Source organism: Ruditapes philippinarum, unplaced genomic scaffold (assembly GCF_026571515.1).
Source record: "Ruditapes philippinarum isolate M1 unplaced genomic scaffold, ASM2657151v2 ctg3765_1_1_1_1, whole genome shotgun sequence".
Lineage (NCBI taxonomy): Eukaryota > Metazoa > Mollusca > Bivalvia > Venerida > Veneridae > Ruditapes > Ruditapes philippinarum.
This window is the reverse complement of record NW_026863324.1, coordinates 47,593-65,417: the sequence shown is the minus strand read 5'-3', so window position 1 is coordinate 65,417 and position 17,825 is coordinate 47,593. Positions and strand designations below refer to the sequence as shown.

Below are 17,825 nucleotides of genomic sequence, written 5' to 3'. Positions count from 1 at the left end.
TATCAAATAATCAACAATGATTTTATTATAAATATGGGATTTATAGCATTCATACATCATTTTTATAAAAGCATTTCATAGTGAGAGCAAAAAAAAATTAATTAAATACATAAATCATTAGAAAACTGGAACCATTCAACGGTTGCAATTCATATAACAATTTACAATAACTATTACATCTGATATCACCTTTATTTAATGCCCCGAAAATATGTCAAACTCCAAAACTATAAACTATCGAAGTCAAAAATCTTAAACTGATTTTTTTTTGGTAATTATTTCTTAAGCTTGGGAGACATATTTAAAGCAATTGTTCCACATCAAATATCAAATAACATAATCAGTGTAAAATATCTATCATGAAAACTAATACACTTCATTACCCAATTTACATCAAATTATCATACCTTTTAAATCATCGAAAAAATAATAAATATTACCGTTTACATTCACATATGTTTTATTATTCTCAACAATTTTCCATTGCGACTATCTCCATCACTTTTATTAAAACGTCTTTGTCTATAATACTGGCGACAAAATCCAATTTTTACACTTTAATCTCCAGTTAATAGCTGGCAATATCAAATATTATATTCTTTCTTGACATGCTACAAATATCAAAATCTTGCCAACCAATCGCACAAGTTTGCAATCACATTACAGATAAAATACAGTTTTTTTCCAATTAAGTACCCTTGTACAAGACCTTTTGATCTTGAAATGCATTTCTCTGATATAGTAATGATGTTTTGTCACGCGAAATAAAATCTAGCAGTCTAAACAAGCTACTTTTCCAATTTCACCTAAAGCATGGGTGGCCAACTGCAACTTTTTGCTAGATAAATATCTTTGGGGTATTTACCACATTGTTTAGGAATATACAGAGAAGTAGTCCACTAAGATGTAAAGATTAAACTTGGCAACACAAGAAAATGAAGACCCTACCTACAACCTGTCAAACTGTACAGGCAAAATTAATGTGTCAATCGGGACACTGAAAAGCAATTTTTTTGTTTAAAGGTCAAAAGATGAAAAAAATACACTCAACAAACTTTCTTACTAACCTATGCACAGTCAAAATAATTATAAATACCTGATTTTATCACTTACATTATTAATGTGACTAAATAAGGGATTGATTATTAAGTACTAATTAAAATATTTAACCCCTTAATCTGTTACATGGACTTGTCCATCTTTCGATCTGGACAATACCATTCGTCATATTTAGGGAAAATTCAAAATATTAACTGAATGAATAGGCAACAGTGCAGACCATATTTAGAGAGCATGCATGTGCCAGCTGATCTTGGTCTGCACTGGTTGCATGGGTTACTAAGCATCTGTTGCGGCAAGCAGGCTAAGGGTTAATATCTTAATAACCAATATGAGTCTTAACTAAGCAGGACATTATAATTTGATAAAAGAAGAATTTTAAAGAATAATGCAATTGTTGGTAAGCTGTCTCGTTTTTCTCAGTTCATAATCTGCCCTTGAATTGGATTTTTTTTGGAATATTCAAGGGCAGACAACTCTAAAACTCTAAAATGATATCAACGGCCTCCACTGTTTTTTTATGATTTTTCTTAGGATCATGCAAAATTTAAATAAAATAAATACAATAACACATTTTTCATCTGCTTATGATAGGAAATGTTACAAAACTAAAATACCTCTTTATGTCCAGAAAAATCTATCCAATGCAGCATTATATGATGTCAATATCACAAAATTCACCTATTTATTTTTCATAACCTATAGAATTTGTCAAACATTTTGCCAAGATATTTCAAAATACTGATTGACATTTTGACAACAGAAAATAGCACACAGTGTATAACATTTTGCAGATTTTTAATTTTTCCTTTATTTAGCTTTTTTTTAATTTGGAAAGGTTGTGTAAATCCACCCAAAACTAACAAAAGAAGTAAAATATTTCACAAGAACTCAATCTTGAGGTCATACAATACCAAAAATATATTAAAACTAGTTATATTTGTATTCTAACAAACAAAATAAAAATTGAATTTTTCCGCCACACAATTACTAAATTGTAAATCCCAGCAGACCTGTATTTCAATCTATAATACCATAAAAAGTCAGTGTTTTATTTATTTAAACAAGTGGGAGGGGTACTACCAGTCAAATATCTGTAATTTTATCTCAATTAGGACCATAATATTTACCAAAGGTATAAATTAAGCACTCAAGGAACCTTTATGATAAAGCCAACCAAACTCTGGGTACACAAGTATATTTGACATTTCATATTGGACACAAACTTTACTGTGAAATTATTCAGGTAATTAAAATCATAACCTGCCTAAATACGTAAATTGAAAGTTTCTTGCTTGAACCTGTTACCCCTTGAAACTCTCTAAAAACCTTTTCAACTGTAAAGAGTCAGTCAAGACAGCCTGCGCATCCATGCAGTCTAACAAGGTTCTATTCTTTTGGTGGCTCCTACAAATTTCTGAAAGTATTTGACTTGTTCCAAATTCAAAGCAGGACAAATCAATGAAACAAAAATTCAGCAGGTTATAAAAGGGTGAAATTTGAAATGGTCTACAGTTCATGCAAAGGAATTTTGATATTAAGCATCTAACAAAAAGGGCAGTCTAGGAATGACTGCATCAGACGTACTACAGGTAGACCCAGCTAAATAATTGACACTACTAGACAAGACACTAAAAGACAAGGCAAAGAAGGTTATTGTAAGTCATTAACATACAGTGCAACCTCTTCTGAGCAACACCCTTTTAAGATTTGATTTGATTGGGTTTTACGTCACAGCAACACAGAATAGGTCATATGGCGACTTTCCAGATTTACTAGTGGAGGAAGACCTCAGGTGCCCTTCCGTGCATTATTTCTGGCACAGACTGCCACCTGAGTAGACCGACCGACGTTCCTTTAGCTAGCTGGATAGCTTCCTCACATGACAGAATCCAAAGTCCCTGTCGCGTTTCGAACCGACAACAGTGCAGGGCAAGTGGTTTGAAGTCAACAACCATTACCACACAGCCAAAGACGCCCAACTCTTTAAAGTGGCAAAAACAGGTCAATGAAACAGTAGTGCTCTAGACAAATTATTAAAATTATTGTGAAGAAAAAAAGTCAGATTTTTTTTTACCTTTTTATAGAACAGCCATTGTTAAATATAATAGTGTAAAATATAAAAGTTTATCAGCTGGGGAACCAGTCAAGAGGAAAATTAAATGTTAAAGTCATTAAGAGATGGCTACTGAAGATTTGGAAAAGTGCTGAATATGTGAAAAAATCATTGAAAAACAAATGCATACTGTTCAACTTAAAATAGTTATTAATAAAAATATTTTATATTTTAGATATTTTAGATGGTGATAGTATAAATGTCATTCATGTATTACAGTCAAACCTGTGAACAAAGGAAATCAAAGGGAGAAACAAAGAATTGTTCTTAAAGACAAGAGGTCTTTATTTGGAGGTTACTTCATTTCCATTTTAAGGGTTATCTAAAGGTGGCCTTTATTTGCAGAGGGTCAACTGGTATCATATGAGAGTGTTTGACTGGGATCAGCTGAAATAGTATGACAAGCTGAGAAAGTATTACTGGTACCAACTGAGTATGACTGGTACCAACTAAGAGAGTATGACTGGCACCAGCTAAAAGAGTATGACTGGTACCAACTGAGAGAGTATGACTGGTACCAGCTAAAAGAGTATGACTGGCACCAACTGAGAGAGTATGACTGGTACCAACTAAGAGAGTATGACTGGTACCAGCTAAAAGAGTATGACTGGTACCAACTGAGAGAGTATGACTGGTACCAGCTAAAAGAGTATGACTGGTACCAGCTGAGAGAATATGACTGGTACCTGCTGAGAGAGTATGACTGGTACCAACTAAGAGAGTATTACTGGTACCAGCTAAAAGAGTATGACTGGTACCAACTGAGAGAGTATGACTGGTACCAACTGAGAGAGTATGACTGGTACCAGCTAAAAGAGTATGACTGGTACCAACTGAGTATGACTGGTACCAACTAAGAGAGTATGACTGGTACCAGCTAAAAGAGTATGACTGGTACCAACTGAGTATGACTGGTACCAACTAAGAGAGTATGACTGGTACCAGCTAAAAGAGTTTGACTGACACCAACTGAGTATGACTGGTACCAACTAAGAGAGTATGACTGGTACCAAACAATAGACAAGACTGATACAAGACTGGTACCAGCTGGTAGAATGTGACTGAGAGTATGACTGGTACCAGCTGATAAAATGACACATACAAAATCATGGGAACATGATTGGTTCCTGGCACGAGAAAAACATGACAAGTACCAGCTGTTATATGCCTGCATAATCAAACAAAACTTAGCATAATGTAATGAGAACAATTAAAATGATCGATATCTAACTTGAACTTTATGTGCATTATAAACGTATACACCTTGAACATCAGGTAAATGTCACATCAGGGACAAAACCAAACGCTCAAATATATGAATAAGTCAACGGGGTTGAAAACGTTCTTTTCACCTGGTTGAGGACCATTTATATTGTAAATTCTTTACATATCTATTGTAATAGACTCAGTGGGGGAAAACCTTTGAAGGAAGAAATGAAAGGTACAAATTAGACAGTTGGTGGTCATCAAATGATTCTAATGTACTTTTTTGCCTAGTCACCATATATAGTTTGTAATGACCACAGTATAGATGTAACATGTCAAATTGGTTTATTATTTTCTTTGCTCATTATTCATTATAAAATACTTTTATATATTTATTATAAACTTGTATATATTTTGGCAAAATTCCAGATTCAAGCTATATATAGTTACAATTTTTAACATTTTTAATAACTCACATGACTTTTTGTAACCACATTATTTTTTTGTCCTGATGAAAATCATTCATTGATCCAAACTTAAGTAGACATACATGTATATAAATTATCTTAACCTATTTGGTGACAATTGTGTTGTAACTCTTAGCTCATTCCTGACTTAGTTCATTATAAGATACTTATAAAAAGAACATATAAGTTTCTTATAAATTTGATTGAATTTTATGACAATCTGCTTATAATATTTATCAAATTTTATGAGAATCAGAACACATATATCAATTTTCACTTTCAATTTGGTGCAGCTATGCTCTTGCTTTGATTAAAAGCTCACAATGAGAAAAACTTCTTAGTTAAATATAAACCATATCACTCCTTGACAATTCAAATATCAACTGGGTATAAAAATACCTTCAGAATTTTCAAATCAAGTATCATAATATTGCAATAGATCTATATCTTGAACGTCTCTTAGCCCGATTGTAGCAAAAGATTCTAGGTAGCAAAGTCACCAGTACAGACCAAGTTAAGCCGGCATGTACATTCCCCCCTGATCACGGCCTGCACTGTTGTGGTGGTAGTGTATTTAGTTTTCATTCTGGATCATTGCAGTAATTAAGCTACATTAAAATTACCAGAGTACAGTTCAGCCATTGCATTGTTCCTGGGCAGGCTATCAAGCAGTTTACCAGTGCTAGTACTAGTTGCCTTCACTTTCGCAAGGAACTGATTACTTCTGTACATGCAAGAGCAGAGGTACAGTGCGAATGACTGTAGAAAAGATTTCATTATCAATCACAATGAAAGTGACCGGCGCCATCCAGAATCAAACCCATGTCGCCCAATTCAATGTCCAACACTCTACCTATTGAACTGAAAGACGGAAAAGTCTATTTAATATATTTAATGTATTAACGGTTTAAGCAGGTGCTCTTTATATCATGTTTGTTTAACAGAGTAGAAAATCGTGTTTTATTAAATCACATCTTGTTATCTAGATGAAAAGATTATGGAAGCAACATATTTCAATGGTTTTAAACTTAAAATCTGTCACATAAACAGATAAACAACAACTTCTGGGTAATTAAGTTAATGGGGACAATTCAATCAGATACCCTGCAAAGACATTTATTTCCCATGTCATTTAAAGCTTGAATTTAAAAAACTTTCATATTTTGATGTTTGTTTTTGTTTTTTTGACAACACCTGAACATTGAGATAAATATCAAATATTGATTATGTAATAAAGTCAACAGCCATTATCATCTGGAAAAAACAAACCAAAAGACATCATGTCAATTTTCATTTTGCTGATAATTTACTGATATCACATTTAACAGTTATATTTTTTTTAGGAGAGATAGTGATTCAATGGTACAAAAAATAAGAATGAGTCACATATAAACTAAACTATTAAAAAAGAAAAATATGTTGTTGATTTGAAACTGGCACACTTACAAGTTTTCTAAGAATAACAAAACCATTACACTGTCATTATACTGCCCACAAAAACCACAATAAATACAGAGTAGATATGTTTTCACAAACCAGTTTTACCTAAATTGCCAAAAAAACTCGACAATATATAATAACATTGTTTACATTTAAGATAAATTATATGACATTCTGTCATAAAAATCGTATTTTACTCCCGTTCTTAAATAATGTCTGCAATTATACACTGTTTTATTTATAAGTTTTCTGTCTAAAATTGTCTTTTACAAATGCGTACCCCTTATTCAACTAAAATACAAAATAGACCACCTCATCCATACAAGCAGATGTTTTTTGCTTCCCATTTATATTACAATTTTAAAAAATAAAGATTAAAATACAAAAACTGACAACAAATAAAAGAGAAAAAAAAATTCAGATATATATATAACACTTACCAAATATAGATTTTATTCATAAATTAATCCAAGTGAAATATCTCTAATAATAAAAAGCAATGAAAAAATTTACGGCAGATAGCAGACGGACATTTCTGAACGGTGTCTTACAACGGTTATGATCTCCGTTTGTGTGACATCGCTCACCTGTATTTCAACAATACTATACTATACACTCATCGGTATCGTATTTTCAATTACAAAGGTAAAGTCGATGACACTCGTAAACACTCGTATACGTAAACGTTCAACGTTTATTTTTCCTCTATAATGGTATTAAGAAAAAGATCTATAGAAAATTTACACTTTCTTTCTCTTTTCAGTCTTTGCACTCCACTTTCATTTGTTGTGATTCTTAAAAGGCATAAATGGAAAGTTAAAAAGAATGAAAGTAACTTCAAGTTTACAAGAAGCCCTCTTAACAAGTGCGCTGATAAGTATTTTGTAATATACTTTGCAAGTGTTCTATGGGAGAATTGAAAAACATCTTAATTGATGCTTTTAAACCATATTATCTGAAGAATTCAATATTTAAAGTGGAGGGATACTGTTGATCAAAACCAACTTTTCATCTTTTTTAAACTACATTCAATCAATGCCCTCTATTCAAGAATTCAAATTGATATTTTTGTATTAAATTTGAATGAAAATAAGTTATTGAACAAGTCTTTTTTTTCACTGAATAAAAATGCATGCATTTAGTTTCCCTGTATTGTATGAATATATCAACTATATTTCAATCAAAAGGTCATTGGGTGGAAAGAACTCTGTAGTGGACAACTTCATGTACAAATAACAAAGGAAGGGGAACCAATGGGGTCATCTTCTCCCTATGACCTTTACATTATTAGTATGATTGAAACCAAGTTATAACAAAATATAACAAAAATTTCAACATTTTAAACTAAATGTGTATTATCTTAAAACCTAAAAAAAGGTCATAAAACACTTTTCATTTTCATTTTGTATAAATCCTCTTAGAAAAAAAAGAAAGATATATTTCTGAAGCCCAACTCAAACCCTATTATCCCTGGATTGCCAATGACTGACACCTTATCCATATTGTAATAGCCTCACAGTTATCTTGCCTTTGTGGCCAAGTGGTTATGGTTTTTGACTTCAAACCACTTGCCCCTCACTGCTTAGGTTTGAGCCGTGCAAGCATCTTTGGATTATTTCATGTGAGAAACCTATCCAGCTAGCTTACAGAACATTGATAGCTCTACTCTAAGGTGCAAGTTTGCGCCTGAAAAAATGCACAGAGAGGCACCTGAGTGATCCTCTAACAGTAAAGCTATAAAGTCCCTATATGACCTGTATTGTTTAAGTGTGACATAAAACCAAACCAAAAAAATCAACAAAAAACTATGTGACCACTTCCTTTGATAAAAATATATATGGATAAATAAAAGCGTAAGGTTGCAGGTCTAAAGGTTGACATGCCGACAATATACCTTCATTAAAATCTAATAAATCTTTTTCTGCGCTTTTTCCCTTTTTTTATTGACAGCCAAATGATAGGTCAAATTTCTTTTGGTATGTAAATGAACACGTTTTAAAATCTATTTGGAAATCTGTTATCTCCTTTCCCATAGGAATGCCAGCATATTAAGGAGACATAAAAGATATAATTAATTCAGATATAAAGATATAAAGAGAAGTGGATTGAACCTTTCCCAAGAAAGGGGAGGTTACTCTGAATTTATTACAAGAATTACTCACCCAGGAACTTCAAAATAAACAAAGCAGATTGCAGCACGTTGAGAGAATGTGCTTCAATTTTCGGTCCCATTCCAGAGTTCCTTTGTGAGCAATATGTTACATTGATTTGTAAATATTATATACATTGTACATTGTATTTGTACAGAAGTCAATAAGTATTGTGGGAACAAAAGTTTGTTCCATTGATTCATCGACAGGTATTTGCTTACTCTAGTTCAGTTTTAAAACATATATGGGAAAAAATTTATGAAATTTTGACATTAAGATAACAGCCAATCAACAAATTTGTGAAATTTCCATATCATTATGCTTATAATAGTCATGAAAAACAAAATATCAATGCATATCCTGGACATTATAACAAACTTAGGTAATTATTATTGTAACAGATTTTGTCTAATGATCATTTTTAACATAATATTGAATGAAGTAATTATCATGAAACAGGATATGCCTCCTTTAAGTGCAATAACAGGATAACTCCTATTTAAATTTTAAAAGATGTTAACCTGTTATGGCACTAACATGATAATATATATTCATTTTAAAGCAACCTGCTAATAGGACAGAAAAACCTTTGTTTAAATTTAGTCAAAACACAATCAAGATTATACAAGAACTTTTCAAAATGTCCCAATATAAAATGACTCCATATAAGATGATCCAATATAAAATAGCCCAATATCAAATGATCCAATATAAAATGACCCAATATGTCACTTAAGGCTCATCACCACTGAGCATTTGAATTCCAAACTGGTTTTATTTAAATTCTTTAATGCTGGGAAGCTCACTGTTTTGCTACCCGAGTGTAGAACCAACAATGTTCCATGTTCAGTAGCCCAGCTGGACTTAATAAAGCTTTCTCACATGGGAGTATCCAAAGACTATGGCGGGATTCAAACCCACAGTGAAGTGGAGCAAGTGAGTTAGATTTGAAACCTGTGAACTAACAATTGATAAATACAAATAATTTTGCTTCACATGCCATTTTTTAAATAAATACTCTTTACAAGCCTTATATTGAAAAATAAAGGTTAAAATCCTTCACCAATCTTGACAAAATGAGTCACTCACCATAAAAAAATTAAGAAATTATTTTCTAAATCAATATTATCATTATTATAAACATCACTTCTTTTTTTAATAAGTTTAAACTTGAATTCAGTTTTTTTTTTCCTGAAAAGAAAATGCCTTAAAAGTCAATGACATTAAGTTACACTAGTATATTCATTTCATTTACAATAAATTAATTGTCAAAACTGTAAATAAAGACTTCAAATATTTGAATTTACCTGTGAACGGGTGCCTTTAAGAAACACTATTTTCCTATCCACATACTAATTATTTTCTTATACTTTTGTCAAATATTGGCAATAAATTTTAACCAAAAATAAATATTTACTTCACAGGTGTTTGTCAGGAAAGAACTTAAGAAAACAGTACAATAGATAGGTAATAAATTTTCATCAACATTTGTCAATATTTTCTAATTTCATTTCACCAAATCAGAAATTCAAAGTGATTTTTCATTATACGTGTGTTTAAAGGAAAGTGGTAATATTTTGCTAGGCTAATTGTATCTTAAATAAGTGTTATACAATCTATAGTGAAATGAAAGAATTTTAAGTGATTTTTAATGCTTTAAATGATTTTTCCATATCAAAATTTTGGTAGATTATAATCTTTCTAAAATTATAATACATAACAATACTTCAAAATTCTGTTATGTTTCATGATGAATGTGCAACTATAAATTTAAGTGCAGCTCAAACATTTAAGTAAGTAATAAAACAAAATACTTTTATCATTAAGGAACAACTTCCCTGCATCTATCATAGAAAAGGGAAAACCTCACTTTCTTTAGAATGCAAATCGAAGGGTTTGATTGCAAAACTGTTGTAAGTTCTTCTTTATTTGTTCCATCATTTAATACAAAATGTTGCCTTTTGTTGCAACATGCATTAATTGTCATGTAACATAATGCAAAAGACAGACTGTTACAGGAATCAGCCAGACGCACCACTAGTAACAGCTGTTTTAGATATTTCTACTTCAATGCCTTACAGTACTTCTTTTTAGTGGTGTCTACATAGCTAATCATTGCTGCTTCAATGCTTCACATTACTCCACTTAAGCTAAACATTGCTGCTTTAATGATCCACATTACTCCACTTTAACGATCCACATTACTCCACTTTAACAATGTCTCTACTCTTAATTATTGTTTTTTCAATGCTCCACATTACTGCACCTAATAGAAACTTCTGCTTCAATATGCCATAGTTATAAGACATATGCATTAATTCCTACCTGTAATTCCAAATTCAAAACATGACAGTGGCATTCACTGCCATATTGAACAAAGTCTTGTTAAAAAGTATTAGTGAAACATTTATGACATATCAAAAGTTGACTGAGTCCTTTACATGGCCACACTTAGCATACAGATGGAGATCAATGTCTTATTCTTTTTTACTGCACTTTCTATGATTATACTTTTTGTTTGTTTTCTTTGTTTGCTTTTTATCAATTTAAAGTGCAGTTTCACAAAGTAAAGCAAAAAATACTTCAGAGAATGAAAATTGACTTTATAAGCAACCCAAAATAAATATCAGGGAGGCCCAATTATAAAATGTGTCACAACGCTTTAGATAAATTTGTCATTCAGTGCAAAAAAAGGCATTAAACTGCTCTTCCATATTCATTTGTGGTTAACCTAAGTTGTTAAAAATTTGTTATCTTTACAAAAAACATTTTTTTCTCTCTAAACCGAACCGTTCCATTCATGAAATTAATAAAGATAAAACTGCCTCAAAAAACCATCGTACCTGGATCGATTACTAATCCCGTTGCCATCGTTCATGCGTATAAATTGTTAATAAGATTTTGCAAGTGATAACTAAATCGTTATAATACGTAATCAATCTTCCGCAAGGCAAGGCGTCGCACATTCTTTATTGAATAATAACGGACGGATTCAAAAATCAATTATCCAACAGACATTAATCAAATATGAAAACAATGTTACAAATACAAGAACCCGATTGATGGAATTATGTCATTCAAAATCTAATGAAAAGGATCGATCATTATATAAAAAGAGCCTTTTATATTAGAAAACAGTAGACATTGAGCTACATTTTCTCTAATAATCTGCAAATTTAATCTTAATTATTCAGACTATTTTAAGCAAAAATGCTATTTTTAGAAAATATATCTAATTTAATTCTTTATTTTTGGAATTCAAAATTTTATGTGTCGGACGTTCCTAACAATCAACTTTTGAGGAAAAAAGAATAATCTCTAAAGCAAAATCAAGTGTTTTATCTATAAACCAAAGTAATTAAAATAGGTTTTCCCATGCATCCATTCATTTATTTTTGTAATTATGTGCACTCTATTTTGTTGGAAGTAATAAAGTTGGAAACATTAAGGGTCGCTTTTTACACGCATGTCATTTAAATAGTAATACTATCTCACAAAAACTGTCAACCCATTGAATTCAATTTCCTTCAATTTTTGTACTTTGGTATCATTATCTGTTATCTTTCTGCTCATCTAAATGTACTTAAGAATGTGGAAAGGCTCTTTAACCTTCCTCAATGGATACTCCAGTATTTTTTTCCATAATTAGACAGCTATTTATACGTTTGAACATTTAAACGACCAATATGCATATTTTCCCAGAGCATGCAAGAGAAACCCTTTCATCTCCAAGTTTGTTAATTTTCATTTGATGGCATTTTAAACAAGAAGTAATCATCATCAATGTTCTCGAGATAAGATAAAAACAAACTAATTTAACACAGTAATCATTATTACCTTTAGAATACAGTAAAACTTCTTTAAACGAGACATTCACTACAAAAGGTCACTTGTACATCTTCTATGCCGGCCTCAGTATATACAAAACAACATAAAATACAATCACAATCAAAATTTAGACAACATAAATATTTACATAAAACATCATATCAATATTTCAATAAATAATATCGATATATCAATAAAAAAAACTTTTTTCCTTTTCTTTGATTAGATAGTGAAATGAAATTTTCATAACTTCAGCATGGAAAGTACAAGCAATGTAGAACAATGTTAAAGAATAAGACATTTATAGGGCTGTTCTATTAACAGTTTTTATTACACTTTTTATATTATACACTAAATTATAGTTTTTGGAAAAAGTTTGTACAAACAATTTTAATTTTGAAGTTAAAAAAATTCAGTGTCAAATGTTACTTAGAGAAGACTTGATAATGTTGTTGTGAAGACGTTATTGGTCTACACAGAGGGCTGCTTTACCGAGATTACACTATACACCTTTTTACTTCAAATGTTACGTCCGAGTATGACCGGGTATGAGACAATTCTCGTTCTTATTTATCATACATAGCAAGCTCATATAGAGCTTATTCAGAGATTAACACAATTCTAAAAATCAGATATATACTCTGTAAGTAAGAAACTCAGAAATCAATGACTGATCCACATTGATTAAATATTGTCACTGCGCCTGCTGGGAAGACAAACCAATTAGCTTCAGATCTTAATACAGTCCACTAAGATTATAACACTGTACAATCACAACTAGAGCTATCACTGAAGGTGATTCATACCCCCAAACATGCCACCTTAATACTTAATAAGGGTAATATAAGCATTTTGAAAATGCCCACTTACAATGCCCATTTGAAGTATTTAGTATAGTTTAATTACCCTTGTTTCAAAGCAGTGACTGAAACAATGATACTAAAGAAACTAATATAGCATTTATCAACAGTGTGAAATTTAAAATATTTAAAACAAAGTCAGAAAATCATGCATCATGTTCCATCAGTAACCACATTTATTGAAATCTGCCTTTTATTGTTATTATCCATATCAAAACTGTTGTTGATTTCAAATTGGACCTTTTCTTTTCAACATTGTCTTGATGACAAGTCCTTTTTATGTAACAGTAATACCTGAATTTTGGTGGTCAAATATATTACAATAGTTTAGTTTGAACTAATTTATTTTAGCTTGAATGCTGAACAAGTATGTGCAACTTATATCAATCACTTTCCAGTTCACTTCCTGGAACAAATCACTGCTTGTGTCATATGAAGAAACATAGATGTGACCCGAGTAGGGCTCGAACCCATGATCCCTGGGTTGGGGGGCAGACACCTTAACCACTAGACCACCACTACCCTATATAACACATAGTTAACAAACTTACCACTGGCCATTTTCTTCCATCATAAATGCTCAGCGCTTTACCAGGACCCATTTTTGTTGAGCTTGACCTGAAATATACATAAATTCATCATTACTAAACAACATTTGATTGGCTAATTTCAAATATAAAATTTCAAAATGACCAATCACAGGAGAACATTAAGTAGACTGTTCTTCAATCACCGAGTTTTATTAAAAAATATTCTTCAACGTAAAGAAAAAGCAACACACAATATAAAATGGGTAGATGAAATTACTTTTTTCATATCTTTAGATATTAAAGACTTGAACAAACATTATATGACACAAAAAATTTACAGTTCCAAAATGATTGTCCAGTGATATTTGCTTTTTGCTGTATTATATCAAAACAAATTAATTAAAAAAAACATTTAAAGATTAATTTAGTTCAGAATGAGACAAGATAGAAACATAAATTGGTCAAGATCAAGATTTTTAAGAGAAAGAAGTAAAGCTGAGGTCATGATTATACATATACATGTAAGTGGTGATTTAACCACAAGAAACTTTTCTTATTAAAGCAGGGTGACTTCATACAAGGTTATGGAGATCCAAATTACATGCCCTATTTATAACTGTTACCTGGGTTCAAATCCCACCATAGTCCATGAAATCTTTCATGTTAGAAATTAAGCTATACCTGATACAGGCTTTAGGGTTATAAAACTGTTTTTCCTAAGCTCTGTCTCGAATCTCGGGTCATTTTCATAGTGCTCAGTGTAGGTTTCTGACCAATTAAATACTTGAGAGCTAAGAAAATGACTTTAATAACCTCAAACCCAGGGGCGTCCGTGGCCGAGTGATTAAGGTTATCGACTTCAATCCACTTGCCCCTCACTGCTGTGGGTTCGAATCCGGACAGGGACTTTGGATTCTTTCATATGAGGAAGCTATCAAGCTAGCTTTGGGAACGCTGGTGGCTTTTACTCAGGTGCCCGTTCGTGCCTGAAATTAAGCACCTGAGGTCTTCCTCCACCAGTAAAGCTGGAACGTTGCCAAATTACCTATATTGTGTCGGTGTGACATAAAACTCAATCAAACAAACAATCAAACCCAGGTACGTTGTGAATTATGGTAAAATTGCACAACCCGGAGGTGCTTAAGCCTGTCCTAAAATAATGAAAGGAAAGGCATTTTATTGCTAGAAAATGATCATCATGATGACCTTATTAGTATTCAGTATGAGTGTAACTCAAAACAAACTCCAAAAAACTATGATCAGAAATAAATAACAAAGATAACTTATCTTACCTATAGTAAGTCATGTTTCAGATTCCTTTACACCTACTAATATCTCAAACAGTTCATTGCTATTCTTATACACGTATATTAATAGTAATTTTGGAAACAACTTTTTAAAGAACCATAAAGCACATTTCTTTACACAATACCACACTTTTATTACCTAAATAACTATTAATTAAACACACAAAAAACGTCTGAAAACTTTCAAATAAAAACCACACACGCACACACAATATTAAACTATAGATCCATTCGATCTGAATCAATGAAATCAAAAGAAATTAACGATTAATTCATTTTTCCGGCTTATTGAACGAACAAAACCACAACAAGAGAACATTCCATTTTTTAAAGAACAATAACAAATAACTTATTCTTATTGCTAAAACTCAATAATTGTAAATGAAATCAAAATTAGGGCCAAAAAATTGCTGGAAATCCGAAACGTGTTCTATAATTTTAAGGGAGATTGAATTTTACTTCGAACAATGAAATCACCCGTGTGAACCTTCTAAAGAGTAGGCGGAATGTAAGCATTTCATGATAAAAATAATTTTCTGTTACTTTTTTGCACACTCAATGCTTACGAAGAAATAAGAAATGTAACAATATCTTTAGAAAGTCATAACCTTTGAAGGAAAAAGAAAAGTTTGGATATTTAATTTCAAACTAAAATAATTGTGCGGTTCTCAAGTCCTACATATACTAACGGTTTGTTTTTGTACTTGATTCCGGCAGTACAATCAATTATTAGACTTCCGGGATCACGCTACCCCTAAAATTCAGATACCTAATCAAATTTAATTTTCAATTCATAAATTTTACACCTTTAATTCATTATCATTCGCATAGACAATGCAAATTAAGGTCATATGGTGACTTTCCAGCTCTATTGATGGAAGAAAATAATCAGGTGCCCCTTTGTGCATATCTTTAGACACAATTTTTTTGGGCGTCTAAGAAGAAAAACTGGCCAATCGTTAGGTAGCTGGATAGCTTATACATTTATAACCAAACCTATATATTAGATATATTTATCTTTTAAAAATTATCTATCAATGTTATGATTTTTTTCAAAACATTAATTTTACAATGGTTTCTGGATAGGCTCTAGAAAAAAATCATCAACTAAGCATAGCCTTGTTTGTGCAGGCCTCGGCTTTGACTAATTGACCTTTACAATACCGAAACAGTATCACCTGAAGGTGATATTTATCCTACACCTGTAGTTTTGCATGAAATGATCCAATTAAATATCAATTTTATGAGTAATTAACTAAATAATATAATAATCAAAATAGCGCAACAAAACAACAATTATATTTTAATGCATTATTAAGACTTGTAATGAATTGTAACATGCACTTTCTACACAATGCTGTATGTGTAATTTTTATATTTCTAAATCGAATAAATCGTGAAAACAAAATTTTATTAAAAATACGCAGGGCATGTTGTATGAGCCATCAAGAATGTTATATGGCACAAAGAGTATTTAATATGACATATAATTATGACATATTTGAAAAACACACAGAGTGTGATATATGACATACAGAATGGCATACACAGAAACTGAACACATATAACATGGAGTATTTTATATGACACAGAGACTACTATATGACATACACAATACACAGAGAATGTTATATGATGCATATATATTAGAGAAAGGGATAATTATGACATATATTATATCTGTCAAAATTATATCATATATAGAGCATGTTATATGACACATAGAGCATTTTACATGACACATAGAGCATGATATATGACATATAGAGTATGCTATATGACATATAGAGCAAGTTATATGACACATAGAGAATATTATATTACATTCTTATATAGGACACTGCTAAAGGGTAAGTTTCATTGTGCAGGTTCCTGGAACCAACCAGTACTATGCCATGAGTGTAAAGTTTCATGCTCATTGAAACTGTCAGACAGGGCCAAGCGGCCAGCAATTCTGAAATTACTAGTCTGACATGTTAATGATTCGGCCACGCCTCCGCTCACTGTTGGGACAGTTCGCTTACTGTTGGACAGTTCGTATCAGCCAATTAAGTGGTTCATTAACCTGTCTACATATAAATCTTCAGCTTTAAAAATTGGGGTTTAAAAAAATCTGAACAGAACTGTAAAAGATTTTTTTTACTATGTCTGACCTTTGCCCTTTACTAAATGATGTCAACACTGATTACTATCTATTAGATGATAATACAATTCAGTATAACCTTACAGTATCAAATTACAAATCTTCTATGTTACATCATTGTAATCACAATAAAAATAGCTTTCAATTTATAATCATTCACTGTAATACCATGGCAAGAGATAATTTACATAATGGCTTTCTATTTCTAATCATTTAAGTTTAATACCTTCTAGAAACAGATAATTTACAAAATTACAGGGAGGGTGATAACGCCTTTTCGATCCTTTGTGATTATATCATCACATTCAAGCAGACGGACATTGGCTAATCAACCTTTTGGTTCAGAGAGTACCTTCCTTTTTTTCCTAACATGAAGAATGAAAAAACACAAAAATTGAAGGAAGCATTTTAAACAGCTTTTAAATAAATTTGAAACATGACCCTAAAACAATTTGTGGTCAGACAGTAAGTATATCATCACCTTAGTGCAGTAATGAGTTAAGTCCTGCTAAATTTTAATAGGAGTTAACCAATTATTGCACTTAGGTGATGATAATTATGTCATTTATTGATCTTATTTATCTTGAGAGGCCCACTATAGACTAAATGAACCTAACCTCCACCTTACCAATTGTGCCATTCAGTGTTCCAATCCCATTGCCCTAATGTTACCTGAGTCAGCTCCAATTTTCATGCCCATGTTTACTTGACTACTCTCA

At 31.6% G+C, this 17,825-nt stretch overlaps 1 protein-coding gene across 1 annotated transcript in view; it reads right to left on the bottom strand.

Moving 5' to 3' along the window:
• LOC132721821 (homeobox protein 2-like) overlaps window positions 1-17,825 on the bottom strand; it is a 75,128-nt gene that overhangs the window by 36,071 nt on the left and 21,232 nt on the right. The window contains exon 3 of the mRNA XM_060706192.1: window positions 13,678-13,744. Coding sequence (XP_060562175.1) covers window positions 13,678-13,744 — 67 coding nt within the window. The remainder of the gene's footprint in view (window positions 1-13,677; window positions 13,745-17,825) is intronic.